The 16,253-nt window shown below is 41.8% G+C and overlaps 2 protein-coding genes across 3 annotated transcripts; one reads left to right on the forward strand and one right to left on the reverse strand.

Moving 5' to 3' along the window:
• The first annotated feature begins 636 nt into the window (after positions 1-636).
• LOC108888859 (SH2 domain-containing adapter protein E) lies at positions 637-9,011 on the forward strand. Its single transcript, XM_018685047.2, is given in 7 exon segments — positions 637-1,654; positions 3,788-3,914; positions 5,529-5,765; positions 6,335-6,419; positions 6,421-6,570; positions 6,704-6,823; positions 7,418-9,011. Coding segments are annotated over 7 exon segments (1,416 nt in total). The 5' UTR covers positions 637-1,141; the 3' UTR covers positions 7,602-9,011.
• Positions 9,012-13,844: 4,833 nt separating this feature from the next.
• Positions 13,845-16,222, reverse strand: s100s (S100 calcium binding protein S). 2 transcript variants are annotated; one of them, XM_018685042.2, is made up of 4 exons: positions 16,155-16,222; positions 14,828-14,874; positions 14,316-14,469; positions 13,845-14,097 (listed from the first exon to the last, which is right to left on the reverse strand). In XM_018685042.2, the coding sequence occupies exons 2-4, from the start codon at positions 14,839-14,841 to the stop codon at positions 13,909-13,911; spliced, it is 357 nt and encodes a 118-aa protein (XP_018540558.1). In that variant the 5' UTR covers positions 14,842-14,874; positions 16,155-16,222; the 3' UTR covers positions 13,845-13,908. The 2 variants fall into 2 exon arrangements, with proteins under 2 accessions (XP_018540558.1, XP_018540560.1); XM_018685044.2 differs by lacking the exon at positions 14,828-14,874 and having other exon boundaries at positions 16,155-16,207.
• Positions 16,223-16,253: the final 31 nt, after the last annotated feature.

Genomic DNA, 16,253 nt, shown 5'->3' on the forward strand with positions numbered 1-16,253 from the left:
TTGTATTATATATTATAACTATTCATTTATATTTTGAAAATCTACCGGCTCCACCATTGTTCACAGTACGTGTTTTTTAATTTATAAAATTAACGTCATACCTTTCGCTGGTACATATGGAGCAGCTCAGAACGGACCATCTACCAACGATACCCTGAAATACAATTAAATCAGGGGTGGACATTAATTAGACAGCCAATTAAGCACATTATTAAGTGACATTATGATTAATATCGAATTAATATCCAACATCAAAACATTAGCACAACTGTCAACTTCGGTTTAAGTCGCTATCTGAAAAAAACTTTCGTATGAATGGAGGTTGGTTCCTGTGTGGGCTCTTATTATTCATGCCTCAGAGCAGAATCTGTGATAAAATTAATTGGAAAAAAACAGCATTTTAAGAAGCTTGAATGCTAATTGAGCTCTCAGTAACAGCTTTAATTCAGATACAATCATTATACAGAGGCTGCAAGCAACACTCAAGGAATAAAACAGGTGAGACTGTTTTTGGTGGGTTACCTGGGTATAGGTCTACGCTCCCCAAATGGTTATTCCACCATGGTGTCTATTAAAAGCTTATCACCGCCCACTCGATCCTGCCCCCACCCCAACTTCAAGTACACCCCCTCCCCTCCATACTCCAGGCGCAGTCAGAAGCCTCATTGCGACAGTGGACGGTTGTTAAAGACCAGATAAGCCACTCTGGGAATGGGACCACAAATCAGAAGCAAGAAAAACTTTGCCTTCTTTCGGGTCTTTCCACTCAGGAGACACCTCTTCATCCAAAGGGAATAAACTTTTCATCTGACCAGGAGAAGGAACAGGTGTAAGAAAATCACAAATGGGATAAAGTAGGGGTATTGTTTCTTCTTGCCAGATAGGTATGAAGTCTACAACAATTTTTTAAAGTTGGAGGTTTAAGAATAGAGCCACTGACTTTTAAAAGCATTTATGACATGCTTTAAACTGAGGTGTGGAGATCCTGTAGTCAACACAGGCTCTATCCTAGAATAAAGCAACGGAAGTCTTTTGTTAGAAAGGCTGTGATTTCTAAAGGTGCGTCTCTGGGGCCCTGGTGTATGGCGCTGAAAGGTGTCGGAGAAGGAAGAGAGGTTTATTGGTTTCCATCTCAGCTGCAATGGCAAAGTGGTTCAAGGAGTTCCCCATCAATCTGAAGAATGGTACCGACAGGATCCGCTCAGCCTCCGAGTCAGGATCACAACCGAGAGCCAATAAAGGCGGGCTGGTGGCCAGCATCGGTACCAAAACAACGGGCTCCAAAACTGGCCATCGCAAGAACTCCTCCACTGATAACACGGGCGGAGGTGGAGGTGGAGGAGTCGGGTCTCTCCTGTCCGGAAGAAACCGAAAGAACTCGGCCGTAGAGTTGAGCAGGAACGGCGTGAGCTCCCCGAAAGATGGGAAAGTTTGGGACAGCCTCCTGTCCGGGAAGAGTCGTAAGAACTCCAAAGCTGAGCCGGTGTTCGAGGAGCAGCACAGACCCCTGAAGAGCTCTCCAACTGCTAATGCCTACATCAACCGGCTGATCAGGGTGGACAAGCAGGACAAAACCCCCAACTTCAACAGCGGTACCATTGGCAGTCAAGTGGTACCCGAAGCAGAGAAACCAGCCCAGTGCAAAACAGAAACAGTGAGTTACAATATCAACCCTGAAAGATCACTTTGAACTCACAACTGTCAGTTTATTCTTGTTTTTATCCTGTAAGATGATACATCCAAATATTCCTTGGAGGCTTATGATACCTGTTGCATTAAATACTTCAAACCTCTTAAACAACATTTCACTATTTTGTGATATGCAGAATATTTCTACTATAAATTTACTAATTTACTCAATAATTTTGAGGTAACACACTTCGTTTGATAGAATATTTCCATGTTGTACTACTTTACATTCCCCATGCACTACATTTCACAAATGAACCAAGATAAAACATTTGTCTGGTTTCTATAGTTACTAGTTAGTTACCTAGAGAAATTGTGATAGGTTAAAAAATATTTATGATGAAAATATTCAGCATTGTTAAGCTGCCTCTGAGCAATCCAAAATATACTTTATAATACTTCTGTCTAACAAGTACTTTTACTTTTGATACTTGCAGTACATTTTGTTGGTTGTCAGAACTTAATTTAAGTAAAACTACTGTAACTGAGTATTTAGTAGTAAACAGTGAGCTGTTGATGTAATGTCAAGTTAAACAGAGCTGATAGAATCAGAGGCACCTCTCTCTAATTCTAACAACACACTCTACACCAGCAAAAATAACATGTGGTGTCATCAATACTAGTGACAATGAAGTAGCCAGGATCCAGTCCAAGCTCTGAAAATTGATATTATTGTTTCTGTTTCTCCCTCCCCCTTTGTCTCCTCTAAAGCCATTGTGTCCACTCCTCCCAGCCTGTCTTTCTATCTCTCTTTCTCTTCCTCTCCACCCTTAACACCCACCACCTTTCCCTGCCTCGAATACAAAGCTGTGGTCAGATGTGAGGCCTTTACCTTCCTCCCCTGCATGTAATCTGGCTCAGTATTCCCCCTTCTCTCACCCCCCCCCCCCTTCCCTTCCCTCCCTCCCTCCACCTCATCCCTCTCTTTCACTAGATTCAGGCCCCCTGGTGAAGGCTATCATGTTATAAAAAGCATCATGTTATTTGACACTCAGGCGCTAACCCAAGTCCCCTCCAGCTTGCCTTTGAAAAAAAAAAAAAGAAAAAAAGGAGAAAGATAGAGAAGTCGGGGAGGTGATAGTGGAGAGATGGTGAGAAAAAAGGCAGCATAAAAGAGTAGAAGAATAAAATGGGAGTTTTATGTTGCAGAGAAGGCGAGTAAACCCCCATTCTTGGGCTCAATTTCATGCATCAGCTTCTAGCGTTTGAGTTAAAAAAGAATATCCTGCCATTTTCACAGGAGGTGAAGGTCAACGCAAATGTGTGTTTGTGTATCTGTGTCATAGTCCTGCATTTGTCCCACTAACCCAGTCTACACTCAAACACCTTACCGACACTTAGTTTCAGCCTTTCAAGCATCTGCTACTTTATTCAAACACATCATTTCTTTAGAAAAGTGAGCACAACTGGAAGTGATTAGAGAGGCAGCTTCATTTTACGGCCTATTATTGTCTCTTGGGCCAGTGACTCGTAAAATATACAAGAAATTATGGCACTAATAAGATGACAGGACAGTGAAGCATAACTGATGTGGCAGAAATTAGGTTGTTAACAGAGATATGGTTGTGAATAGAATGAACTTTACAACAAAAGGGTTCTCTTTAGAAAAAGAAATGTAAATGAGGTACCAGGTATTCTTTTTGTTATCTGACTCAGCCTTATCAGATGAGCTTCAGCACCTCTTCATCAACACCACCTGTCATGTTCCAAATGCCAGAGTTTTTCAAACAAAAATGCCAAACTTTTGCAGGTTACAGCTTGTCAAATGTGCGAATTTGCTGCCTTTCTTTGTCATAAATGAGAATAAATTGAAAATGTTTGGGTTTTGGACTGTAGCTCAAGCAAACAGGATAATTGATGATGCCACTTTGGGCTAATCTAAGGAGCATTTGAACTGTTTTCTGACATTTTATAGACCAAATAATTAAGAAAATGATCAGCAAATGAACCAATAATTAAAATAATTTTTAGTTGCAGCCCTACTCGATGATCTTTAACAGTATACATTATGTAAATGTGGATGATGTTACAATATATCTTTTTTTATGCATCTAAATATGTATGAAAAATACTGATTTCCCTGTATTTTTTGATGCAGGTGATAATTCTTGAGGATTATGCAGATCCGTTTGATGCTCAGAAGACCAGAGAGCAGAGGGAGGCAGAGAGGGTTGGGGAGAACGATGGTTACATGGAGCCTTACGACGCCCAGCAGATGATTACTGGTAAGACTTTCATTAATATGCTCTCACTGCCTTCCCTTGTTGCTGTCAGCTGTTACGGTAAGAGTTGGGATGTTTTATTTAATCCCTTATCACTGAATCTGTACAGCTGCGTTTGACCACGTAGCCCCCGTGTGAATGACAGGATTCTCATTCTCAGTCTCTCCGGGCCGAGCAGTGAGAACATGAACTCACTCCCCCAGTGCTCTCTGTACCCCATGGGGTTGCCACGGCAACTCTGTTGCGTTCGGACAATGGGTGCAGTTTCCTGCCCCCACTTCCTCTTTCCTGTCTCTGTTTCCTGGTACTATTCTCTAAAAAGGAAGTTGGCCCTCAGCCCCCCTCTCGGATGCAGCTCTGTGTAAATCCCTATATGGAGCTGTCTGACCATTTATCAAAACTTCCCAGCATCCAGGATGACTGGTGGTCTGTCATCCAATCACATGCTCTCCTGACCTTTCATTCCATCACTCCATTGTTTTAACTAAAAAGGGTTACACAATAGCCTGCTGTGAATGTGAAAATGTTTTATTGCAGTGCTCTCTAGTAGATTTTACTTCAATCAGTGCCCGCACTACTTCCAGGCCTCCTCAAAGAAGCAGAGGATGCAATTATGTGACTGAGTCAATTTATGAGGCTTAAATCACACTGAGGAAGTGAGCAAGAGTCTGATGTCACTATGATTCAATAAGCAGAGCTATGAGAGTGAAGCAGCATCATCATTAACACACACCAGAAACTACTCCTATATTTTAGTGGGACTAATATCATTAGCTGCACAGTTTTGGTCCATAATTCCAAGTATAATCCTGACTATATATATATAATTGAGAATATGCTATTTGTCTGTCAGTTTTAAGGTTAAGGCGAGCTGGTTTGCGTACATGAAAAAAATACACAAATGTTGATGGCAGCGGTCAGTCCACAGATGACTAGGTGTCTGCTTTTTCTTTACATCAACAAAATGCTAAACAATATGATACGAAACCAAAAAAGGTTAAAGATCCCTGATGTAAAGCTTTATGAGTGAGAACAGTTTGCACTTGACTATGAAAGTTTGATTTTCTCTATGCACTGTAAAAAATAGTTAAAGAAAAAGGTAGAACTGGAGAGTTCCTACAGAAGAATGAAGTGATTAGAGTAAAAAAAAAAAAAAAAAAAAAAAAAAAAAATATATATATAAATAAATAAAATAATATAATATATATATATACACAAAACTGTTCAATGAGAGTCTCATGTACTACAGTTGTAGCTCAACCTTCATTTGGTATTTAACCCATTAAATCATATTAATAGGATTCCAGGTGATGGCAGAGGTACAGCACCAGAAATAGATTAGAGAGTGTAAATCACATAACTGAAATGATTCCAAAATAAAATGATTTTATACCACTAGTCATGGTCATTGAATCCAGGACCGTTGGTCATTTTTAAATCCCCGAGCATCCACATTCATTCTTGACCTTTGGGAAAAGTATATCTAAAAATAAACTAAGCTCAAAGATCTTCTTTTTTCAGTCACTTCCCATGGCTTTCAAAGATCAGGTATCACCATCTGACCTAAGTCTCTGTTTTTAAGTCTCAATGTTTAATCCTTTGTTTTCTACCTGCAAGAGATCAGACGTCGGGGGTCCAAGGACCTGCTGAAGGTGTGTGTGTTGATGGAGGCGAGCGAGGGGATGGTGGAGGATGGTCAGTCTGCGCCCCTGCAGATCTACGACATACCGTATGAGGGAGGCAGCGACAGCGACAAAACAGTGATCACGCGGCCGGAGGTGGACCCTCGACCCTCCACCGAGTACGAGCTGCCTTGGGAGTGGAGGAAGGAGCATATTGTCAGAACTCTGTCAGGTAGAGCAGACTATGTTTGTTACACCACACCCAGTTAGAACTTGATTGATACCTTGAACAGGCTTAGTACCGAATCTCTACTTTTAATGTGAGGAACTTTTTCCATCTGTGCACACTTAAACCTGAACTTCTTACACTTTTCAGTTGTTAATCCTTTCTTATCTTTATGGCCCAAAAGCAAAGCTTTTAAAAGGAACTAAAAGAAATAAAAGTACATCACTGACTTTAGGCTGTCCCGTTTTTGGATTGGATTGGATTTTATATGTTTTTGAACTGAACTAGTAACCAGTAACATTTATGTAACACAGAACCAACCCTAACTCTTCTCTGCCTCAGATCCATATGAAAAATATTTGTTCAAAAAACAAGTCAGGCCTGCTCTCACATTTATATTTTATATGCTGCATAGACCAACAGCATACCGAAGAGTATCTTGCATGAGACATCAAAGTGCTGTCTTCTTATTCTATATTTACTGGAGGCTTCAGCTTCCAGTTCAAACTTGGGCACAGAGCCACTTGTTTCTCTACATAAATTCATATCTTCTGTCATCACTCTTCTTCCCCCAGCACAGTTTGACAGCCCCGACCGCCCAGCCAAAGATGAGACAACTCACCCCACGCTAACCAGGCAGCCCCAGCACCCACCGACGCAGCCAGCTGTCTCAGCATCTGAGGCAGAAAAGCTGGACCCAGAAGATCCTGCGATCTTCACCCCCCACCCTGTCGCCTTCCTCCACCCCAAGCAGCAGCTCTGACACTGAGGCTTGCTGTGTGGACCCCTCCCTGCCGCTGGAAAAACAGAGGTACCAGTAGTAGTCTGCTGAGTGTAGAATAAATCACCCAAATCTTGAACTTAATTTCTGACTAAATAAGGTTCTACACTTGATTGATAGCAGATGAAATGTAATCACCACTCACTCTCACAATCTGTTTCAGCTGGTACCATGGCTGTGTGACTCGCCAGGAGGCGGAGTTTCAGCTGCAGTCCTGCAAAGAGGCCAGTTTCCTGGTCAGGAACAGCGAGTCGGACAACAGCAAGTACTCCATCGCCCTCAAGTGAGTGTAACCAGAAGGTGCATCCATTGTGTGCAAAGGGCTGAAATGTTACTTTGTGAGCTCACATTACCCTTATGTCATTATTTACATTTTTTACATTTAACATAACATCTTAAAGTATACGGTTATTAATATTCAGTGCTTTTATTGTCAGCAAATCCCTTTAATCGACTAAAACCAACGATAAAGTTGTACTAGTAACAAGTATAACACATGTAGCCTGATTCAGCTTTATCATAGAGCTCCATTTTCAAAGACAAGTTTTCCTTCACTGTGAAAAATATGTTGTTTATTCTATAGCATAAAATGTGTATTAATCCACTGCTAGTTCCTAGCAAAGTCACTACTTACTCCTGTTTGAGTAATGTTAGCTAAAAACTACAGTGCCTAGATGTTTTAGGAAATTATATAACCTTTTATAAAAATCAAACTATGTAATTAAAAATTTTGAATATTTACATCTTTAGTAGTAATGAATGTGTTTAGGGCCAAGATGTCAGAAGGTATTAAGAGATATTACATCAATTTCTCACTAATTTATAATATTTTTGGTTAATTCCTGTTTCTCCCTTCCTCTTCCCTGTGTGACCCCAGGACGAGCCAAGGCTGCGTTCACATCATCGTTGCCCAGACCAAAGAAAACGGCTACACCCTGGACCAGAGCAGCTGCGTGTTCCCCAGCATCCCAGAGGTGGTGCACCATTACTGCACTCAGCGTTTGCCTTTCAACGGCGCTGAGCACATGACCCTGCTGCACCCAGTGCCTCGCATCCACTGACTCCACACCCCACCCCAGCCCTGCATTAGGTATACAAAACAAACACACCTCTGGTCCCTCGTCTGCGTGGGCGAGACGTTTCCAGACATCATCACAACCTCATGTCTGATCAGTGAAGCTCGACGTGTACTTCTACTACTACACTCCTTATCAGCAAGTCTCACTTTATTAATTACTTCTATGGCCCTACTTTATATGTTTTTTTGAGTAATTTTTTGATCATCATGTGTCTTGAAACTCTGGATGCTTCCTTCTGTCTTTATTTTACTTTGATGTTCAGCTGATGCAAAACACCCAGGCTGCTGTTTTGCATGTGAACAAGTGGGGGAAGCTCAGCGGAGATGATGAGGCACTTTTATTGATTAAATGTGACTAGGAGTTGGATTTACACAGGGCTCAGACACAGATGTGATGATTATCCACTGTGGCTCCATTAAAAGTTACATATGCTATTTTTACTGTTGTTCTGAAGTGAAATTTATTATGAACCAGAAAGTACTTTTGTGGCTTTCTTTCTCCCCCTGGTGGACGTGCTGGTACACTGCACCAACTTGCCAACACACAAAGAATATTTTTCTTCTTTCTTCTATGTTTATAGTTGGCAAAATCCATGCACATAAGCATATCATTCCACTGATCAAGATATGAAAAAAGCTCAGCTATTTTATCTTAATGCTTGCAGTTGATTTGATTTCAGATTTATGCTCTTATACTTGTTAGTTTTCTATAACCACTGTCCCTTGAGGTTTTCCTCTGTTTTACTGTGAATGAGGGAGTTGTTTCCACTGTATTCTCTGCACTGTGAAGAGTGAGTGATTCACCCTAATGCAATGTGCTTGAAGGAGGAATGGCTGCACAATTGTCAGAACTTTTTAGGACAAGAACTGAGACTGTGTCTCAAGTTTTCAGCGAGTCAAACCTGTTCATTCTGGGGAATATCTGTCAGATAATCCTTAAAGTTACTGTGATTTGTGGTAAGAAAACATTGTAAAATTGATGTCAGAATTATTTGGGTGTACGGATGTGGATGATTTATTAAAAGCACAAAAATAAATGACAAATATTGGAATGATGGAAACAAGAAAACATGATTTAAATACAGGATCAGTATAAAAGAAATGCCTGTCTTGTCATAGCTCTTTTCTTTGTTCATTCAGACCCCTGTTGCTAAAACATAATGGTGTTCTCCCCTAAAGTGTAATGCCCCCTAGTGCTAAGAGACAGAATGGCAAATTGAAAAGTGATAACTTTATTATATTCACTGTCTTTGTGTATTCTAAATGTAACTCCAACATCTGACATAGTATGTCTTAATTTAGTGATATGCTGGAAATGATTTGGGCAACTCTGATCTGCAGCCTGATGTTAGCCATCAGATTGACAATAAAATACAGTATAACTAAGGTTAAATTCTGTCTTGTGTTATAGTTTTTTGGCGGTCATTCATTCCCACGTCTTCTCAAGGATTTAAAGGAGGTGAGTTTGTGGTTTTTGGCAGTGCGCTCATGCAGAGGTAATCCAAGAAGACACACCTGCTATACATTTCTGACCGTTGTCTTTTGATATATGGAGACCTGCTGTTCAAACCTTGTAAAACAGATTATAATAAAAAAGGTCCTGAATCTCAATGCTGGAGATCCCGTGTGAGCTTCTCTCTGATCCTGATAAATCGACAATATAAACAGCAAAATGTGAGGGTGTTCATGTCAACATGGGGGCTCTGAAGGAGAATGATCAAAGCATCAAGCCATCCCGTCACCCCTGAGGAACCAGCCTCTTCAATCACACTGGAATGACTGAATGAGGCCATTTTTGAGCGTAATGAATCTTTTAACCACGAGAGTTTGATTGTGGTTTCAGCAGTTTGGTAATTTGTCTGGAAGTTTAGTGCTCCATTTTGCTAAAAGGGGGATGGATGATTGTGCCAAGTTAGAGTGAAAAGGTTAAGGGGGAAAGGTCTAGCGGGGAGATTAGGTTTTAACCCGAGGATCATGTTGAGGACAAACAGCTTACGTACCTGCAATGAGCACCTCGGCTTGTGCCGCCGTGTGTTGTGTAGATCTGAGGTAAATGCGGCTCTAAAAACAGACAAAGAGTAAGAGTAGTATCATTACACCCATGTCAAGGATGCTTAATGTGAAGGGAAAAAAGGAGCAATTGACACCATCCCTCTCTCCTTCCCTCCCGTTCTTACGTATCGTCCGCCCCTCTCCTTTACCTTCTTCACTCTCTTGGTGTTATCCGAAGCTGATATCTGTCTGTCACCTGTTTCTCCTTGACTCACGGGGAGGACGCTATCACTGTTTGTTTCTCTTTGGTGCCAAGAGTTTGTGCTTTAATTTACGAAGGCGAGTGGCCCAGGGCTTAGGTTTCATCTCTGAAGAACCAGAGATAACGTTCAGTCTTCTCACGAATGTTGTGTTACCTCATGGGTAACTGCTTTGCTGTTGGTTTTTAGAGCAGTTGCAGGTGAGACACTTTTACCTGCTTAGCTACAAAAAATAAACCTCTTATCGGTGGTTAAAGAAGTAAAAGTAACAAAAAACACTGAAAAAAGTAAAAGCTCTGCAATCAAAAACACAGAATTGACAAAAAAAAGTACTGAAAGTATCAAAAGTAAAAGTACTTTTTCTGCAAAACAGCTCAGTCCATGTGACTGATAATTAAATGTAACATTATTGAATTATCTTTAGTGAAACTGCTAACAACTCATAGACATTTGACATGTGACAAGTAGCTTTAACAAGACACAGCTTTATTGTAAGTGGCCACAATAAGATTTTAAACTACTGTAAGTACAAGCACAATGTAAGTATAAAGTAATATAAAATAGAAATACTCAAGTAAAGTCCAAATACCTCAAAGTGCAGTACTTGAGTACATGTACTTAGCTACTCCCCACCACTGCCTGTTACATCAAAGCCTGTTCTTTATGAATTAGAAGTGCCAGAGCCTTGTAATTCATATGTCTCCTGACTCCTCGTTGGCAGTGTGCTGCAGCCATAAGGTCTCCCTGCGGTCCTCTATCAAGATGGATTTCATGAACCTGAGGAAAGCAGGCCTTCTCAAATTCTACCCAGAGAGAGAGAGAGAGAGAACTACACCTGGAAAGGAATTAATCATCAGATGATATAGACCTGGATCCACCTATGCTACTGTATACTTGAATGAATAATGTCATTTTGTTCTCACGTGTACGCCATCCTACTCTCACGCAATCGCTGCCCGCTCTCTGGGCTTGCATGACAGCTTGACGTGATCGCTGCCTGACTCTGCCTGATGGACATGGTTGCTTGACATCTGGGTGTCGCTTGACCTGCTCTGTTGGTAACCGAAGTGTCCCTGCCATCCTTATCAGATGCTTTAGGCTCGTTGCCAGAGACATGGCCCGGCTTTGTGTTGCTCATCTCCCTTCCTCGCACAGGCAGCTCCTGCCATGTGTGATCCATCAGCCTTTTAGTTTGAATCGGCTAACCTGGTAAGGTCAGCCGTGTTTTTAGATACTGTTTGCAGGATGTCCTCGGGCTATTGTAAGTCCCAGTGTGGTTGAAAAGGCCATGTGACTGAGAATTAAGTAACTGCTTTGGAGCATAACTCATGGAGGATGTCTGTCTCACTGTGGATCACTGCTGATACACCTCATACACCTCATTTACAAGCACATAATTCATTGAACAAACATCAACCTTCTCTCTTTAACTACATACAGAATTTCCCTACACTTACCTTTTGCTGACATATAAAACAACTGCAGTTGCTAGTTACTTTTAAGATAATGTTTTACATTAAAAAAACATATATAAAGCTTATAAAAAGAGTGCATTGTTAAAGATTAAACCAGAGGTTCCAAACAGTTTTTGACTTGTGACCTCTCACAAAACAGCAGCATGTAGTTTGGGCCTCTTGTCCTATTTCAGATAACTATGAATCATTAGCAGTGGTTTTATGCTGTGATGGACTGGCGATCTGTCCAGGGTGTACCTTGCTTCTTGTCCATTGTCATCTGGGATTAGATCCAGCCCCCCATCACCCATAAGGAAAAGTGGTGTAGATAATCAATGAATGATTAAATTAAAAATAAATGTGAATTACTTTTTTTTCTTCTTTCCTATCCCACTGAATAACTCATGACCCCTCAGATATATCCTGTGATCTTTTGGAGGGCCCCAAACCTTTGGTTGAAAACCACTGTTACATTTGGCTCCACTTTGACCAGCTAGGGACTTACAATGTACTTGTGCATTGATAGAATAGTATTAACGACCTAACTAAATTGTAATTTATAATTATAAAACATTCACTGTGGCCCCTGTCCTGCAGAACAAGTACTTTTGCTACTCAACATATATTGTGTTGATAACACTTCTGTACTTTTAGAAGTTCAGAATGCAGAATATTTTGCACTGGTACTTTAATAAAGGATCTGGATATGTCTTCAACTTCTGCAGGAATAGTGCATACTGACTTTTTTCCACCAATGCACCTGTGGTTACAGACATGACCTCTGGTTACAGTATTTTGTCTTCCGTCTTTTGTTCCACATGAAAACAGTTGATTTATTGGACCACTGGAATGAACAAGCAGGTAACCAAGGCTGTTAACCCTCCTGCTAGGTTGTTTGTTTCCCCTCAGGCTACAACAGGGTTAACAGTCATGGACGCTGTTTTGCTTTGAACTGTTTACCTATCTGCAGGCTGCGCATGTTGAACTCAAATATTCAAACCACCCAATCAGAGGACGGCCTTTAGAGAACACAGCGGGCTAGAGGAATGAAAGCAAAGAGAGTGAACCCCGCCCATGGACGCTGGCTGACCTGGACTACGTTTTCTTAATATTGCTGTAAGTAAGAAGAGGTGGCGGTTAAGCTCATCAACGTTCATGGACAATTACACCCAGGAGTTAACATATCCCTCTGGCTGAAAGTAGACAGCCTGTGATTCAGCTGCTCAGCATTTCTTCCCCCCGTCATATTTAAAAAGTGACGAGCAGTTGTAAAAGCCAATGAGGTGAAGGAAGACGTGTTGATTTACTGATCTCTGGGTGCATGTGTGTGTGTGTGTGCATGTGTGTGTGAGACACTGAGGGACAGTAAGTGTGCTAACAGTCACAGCAACTTGAGCATTCCTCTGTGATTATACCACCGCTTTCCAAGTTACATACTTGACTGATGTACTCCATAAATTGGACTCACTCCCCGCCTATGCTGTCTTTCCTTCATTCACAAACACACATACTCAACACACACTTATACACACACGCACTATCTCTTTATCTTCCCCTCACACCCTCACCCCTTCTCTCTCTTTCTGTCCCCCCCCCTCATCTGTTGCCCTCTTTTGAAGAAGTTTTCCATGCAGATCCAAGTTAAACATCTGGGTCAGCTTATATCTAGTGGAACAAGACTTGCAGGATATTGTTGGCAGGATGTGTGAGCTGGAGCAGTTTACTCTGTGGGAATCCCCAATACACACACACACACACACACACAAGCAGACACACACACACACGGACATTGTTTGCGGACATTGTTTCTCTCCACACCATTCAACTTGATTTCCAGGTGCAGCCATTCATGCCCGACATGTCGACGAATACTTGACGGACTGTTACGTACGTAAAACCAAACACACCACAATTAATAGTTGGTTAAATGCCATGTTTAATGTTTTTGAAGAATGCATTGGTTATTACCAAAAAAAGGATTACAAAATAGGCGCAAGAAAGGGGGATAAATCATATTCTATTGTTCAACACTGAGTACATACAATAATATGATAATCTGTAATTTAATATATGTCCACAAATTATTTGTGTGCAAGAAATGCTCAAACATCCTGGTGTGCATTCTGCAAAAAAGAAAAAACTAACTCCCTCTCTTGCCAGTGCCTTATTCAGATCATACAAGGAATAGTCAAAGCTGCTGAATTGGATTTGGAAAATGTTTCAGATATATACCCTGTTCTGTATGTAAAGTAACTCGCTGCTTTGAGAACAGTGCAGCGAGCTCCGGATATGCTGTGGTATGAAAAACAGTTGCAGAGGGAAAACACTACTCCTGCTGAATGCCCCGTGTTCTGTGAACCCACAAACTATCTGCTGGACCGCTTCCATTATGTGTAGCTGTAGTGTTTACAAATTGCATAAGACAGAAATCCATTGCAACTCTGTCCTCTATCTCCCCTGATTTACAGTTCTTTCCCCCCTCCTCCTCCTCCTCCTCTCCCTCTTTCCAGCTCTCCCTCCCGCCTCGCTCTCGCTCCCCCCCAACCCACACCCACCACCCCTTCTTCTTCTCTCTTGCACCAATTCAATCTTTCTTCTCCGCCGACTCGCCTTCTTTCGGTTTGTCATCTGTTTTGTACTCCAGGAAGAAGTCGTTGCAGGCGACCGTGAGGGCGCCCATCAGGATGATGAACTCGGTGAAGTCCACCTCCCCGTCGTTGTTGGCGTCCAAGTCATTCATCACCTTCTCAACTGCCTCATTATCTTTGGAGCTCTGTCAGTGGAGAGAGGGAGAGTTAAGAATGTGTTCTGTGTTATGTGTGTATGTATGTGTGGTGGTGGGGGCATACATCACTGCATGGGCTTGTTCCAGCTTGTACGTCAGACTATGTGAGCGCATACTTTCATTCATGTGTCGCATATTTGCAAAGTGCATTTAAGTGTGGTAGTGCGCAACTACATATTTTTCTCTTCACACACTTCTTCTCTTACCCCTAAGTAACTCCCCAGCTCCTCTAGTAGCAGCTCCTTCAGTTCACCCCTGCTCAGCGTGTACTTGTCGCCCTCCTTCCCAGAGTATTTGTGGAAAGTCTTTATGAGCATCTGCATGGCACTCTCCAGGTTGGAACTGGGCTCCTTGGACATGCTGGGGAAAGGAATCATGTCAAGAGGTCAGACTCGGCCGCAATATGCCCGCTCCAGCCCCCGGCTGCATGTGCGGTCACATAGCAATCAAGGGTGAAGCCACCTCCTAAGACAAAGGGATAGTTGGACAGGCAGATGGATGGATGGATGGAAGGAAACCAAAGCAGAGAGGTTCGCCCATTTCTAGAGAACGGGTCGAATAACGCTCTGCATGTAGCGCAGAGGCTATTACTGACCCTAATTTAAGTAGTCTGGTCACTGTGTGTGTGTGTGTAACCTTACTGGGTTTTACATTTCAGAGGTTTGGATAGAAAAGTGGAGGACAGCTTTGGAAAGGCTTTTCGAACAATCTTACACACATTGTGTCCGGCATCTTGGAGCTTCTCGTGCTGGGCTCGTGGAGAGACTGTGCACACACAGACACAGATAAGTCACTGTCAATGATGCAGAGTTTGAGTGAGAAGACTTCCTATGTCAGTGTATTAAAAAAATCCACATGTGCTGCATAAAAGTGGTAGTTTTAAGAACAGCTGAGCTGCTTTGATAGTCTTCGGGTTATCGCTCTTGTAAGCTGAATTGATGATGCATGTTAACAATTAACACTGTGTTATCAGTGAAAAGTGGTCTCAGTATAAGACATGTTCTCTGTCTGCTGACCGTGTAACAGCCTTATCATTTAAATGGAAACCAGAAGTGAAACACAAAACTCGTCTGGTAATCACATTTAGAAACTAAGGGGCCGAGTAACCTGAGGTGCCGGTGTATACGCTAACGTGTGCATACAGGTGAGGACACTTATTCACTTCCACGCTCGCTCAGTCACATTCAACTCTCGAGCTCAGGTTTAAAGTTTAGGGGACTCACTACATAGAAACTAAAAATCTGCAGCATATACTATATATACTATAATACTGAGGGGAAACAATCGATCCATCAGTCAGTCTCCCTGTGCATGATTTATTAACCGATCAGCTGTTACAAAAGGAGACAGCGATGCCAGTCACCGGTTATTGCCTCTCATTGCGCTGGAGAGCATTGTACCAGAGAGGTCAGAGTTGTAGGCAACGGAGACAAAAGAGGAGGTGAGTGGACACCAAAGCCTGGCTAACTGGAAAATCTATAGGGGTCATCTGTCTCCTTGACTGACACAATACAATAGGAAACCATGGAGACAAAAATGCTATCAGTAACACAATGTTGAGTATGGTAATAATGCATATGCTCTATGTAATCTTAATGACTGGGAAAAAAATCCATGTTGTGAGACATGTAATGTTAAAAATGTGGCTGAGAAACAGATATAGAGCAGAAAATATTGATGTACTGTTTGTTTGGTTTATTAATGCTATGCTTTGTTTGCCTGTCATACATTTCACATAGTTTATCCTACAGCAATCCCATTATATTGTTGTTTCTTAACACTGTTTTGCCACAAATCCCTACTGGCTTCACTTCTCTCATGCTGCATGCTGCACAAGAAATTTTTCATGACATAAAGTTTTCAAATGAATCCCAAAGTTTTGTGTTCCAAGTCTTATGTTGAGCTCCCACTTCTTCAGCGTCTTAATGCTCTAAAGGTTTTTCATTTGCGGTTGCACAGTCAATAAAATACTTTACAAAAGAAACCTTCATCAGATACGAAGGAGAAAGTACAGTGAAACAATCCCTCCAAGCTGTCTGTCTTACCTGAGTGCTGATGGAGGGCCTCCTTTGTTTTTGAAGAGGTGCAGGGGACAGAGCCAAGGCAGAGATGGATGGGGAGAGAGTTTGCCAGTGGCTTAAATA

The sequence above is a fragment of the Lates calcarifer genome, linkage group LG3 (assembly GCF_001640805.2).
Source record: "Lates calcarifer isolate ASB-BC8 linkage group LG3, TLL_Latcal_v3, whole genome shotgun sequence".
Lineage (NCBI taxonomy): Eukaryota > Metazoa > Chordata > Actinopteri > Centropomidae > Lates > Lates calcarifer.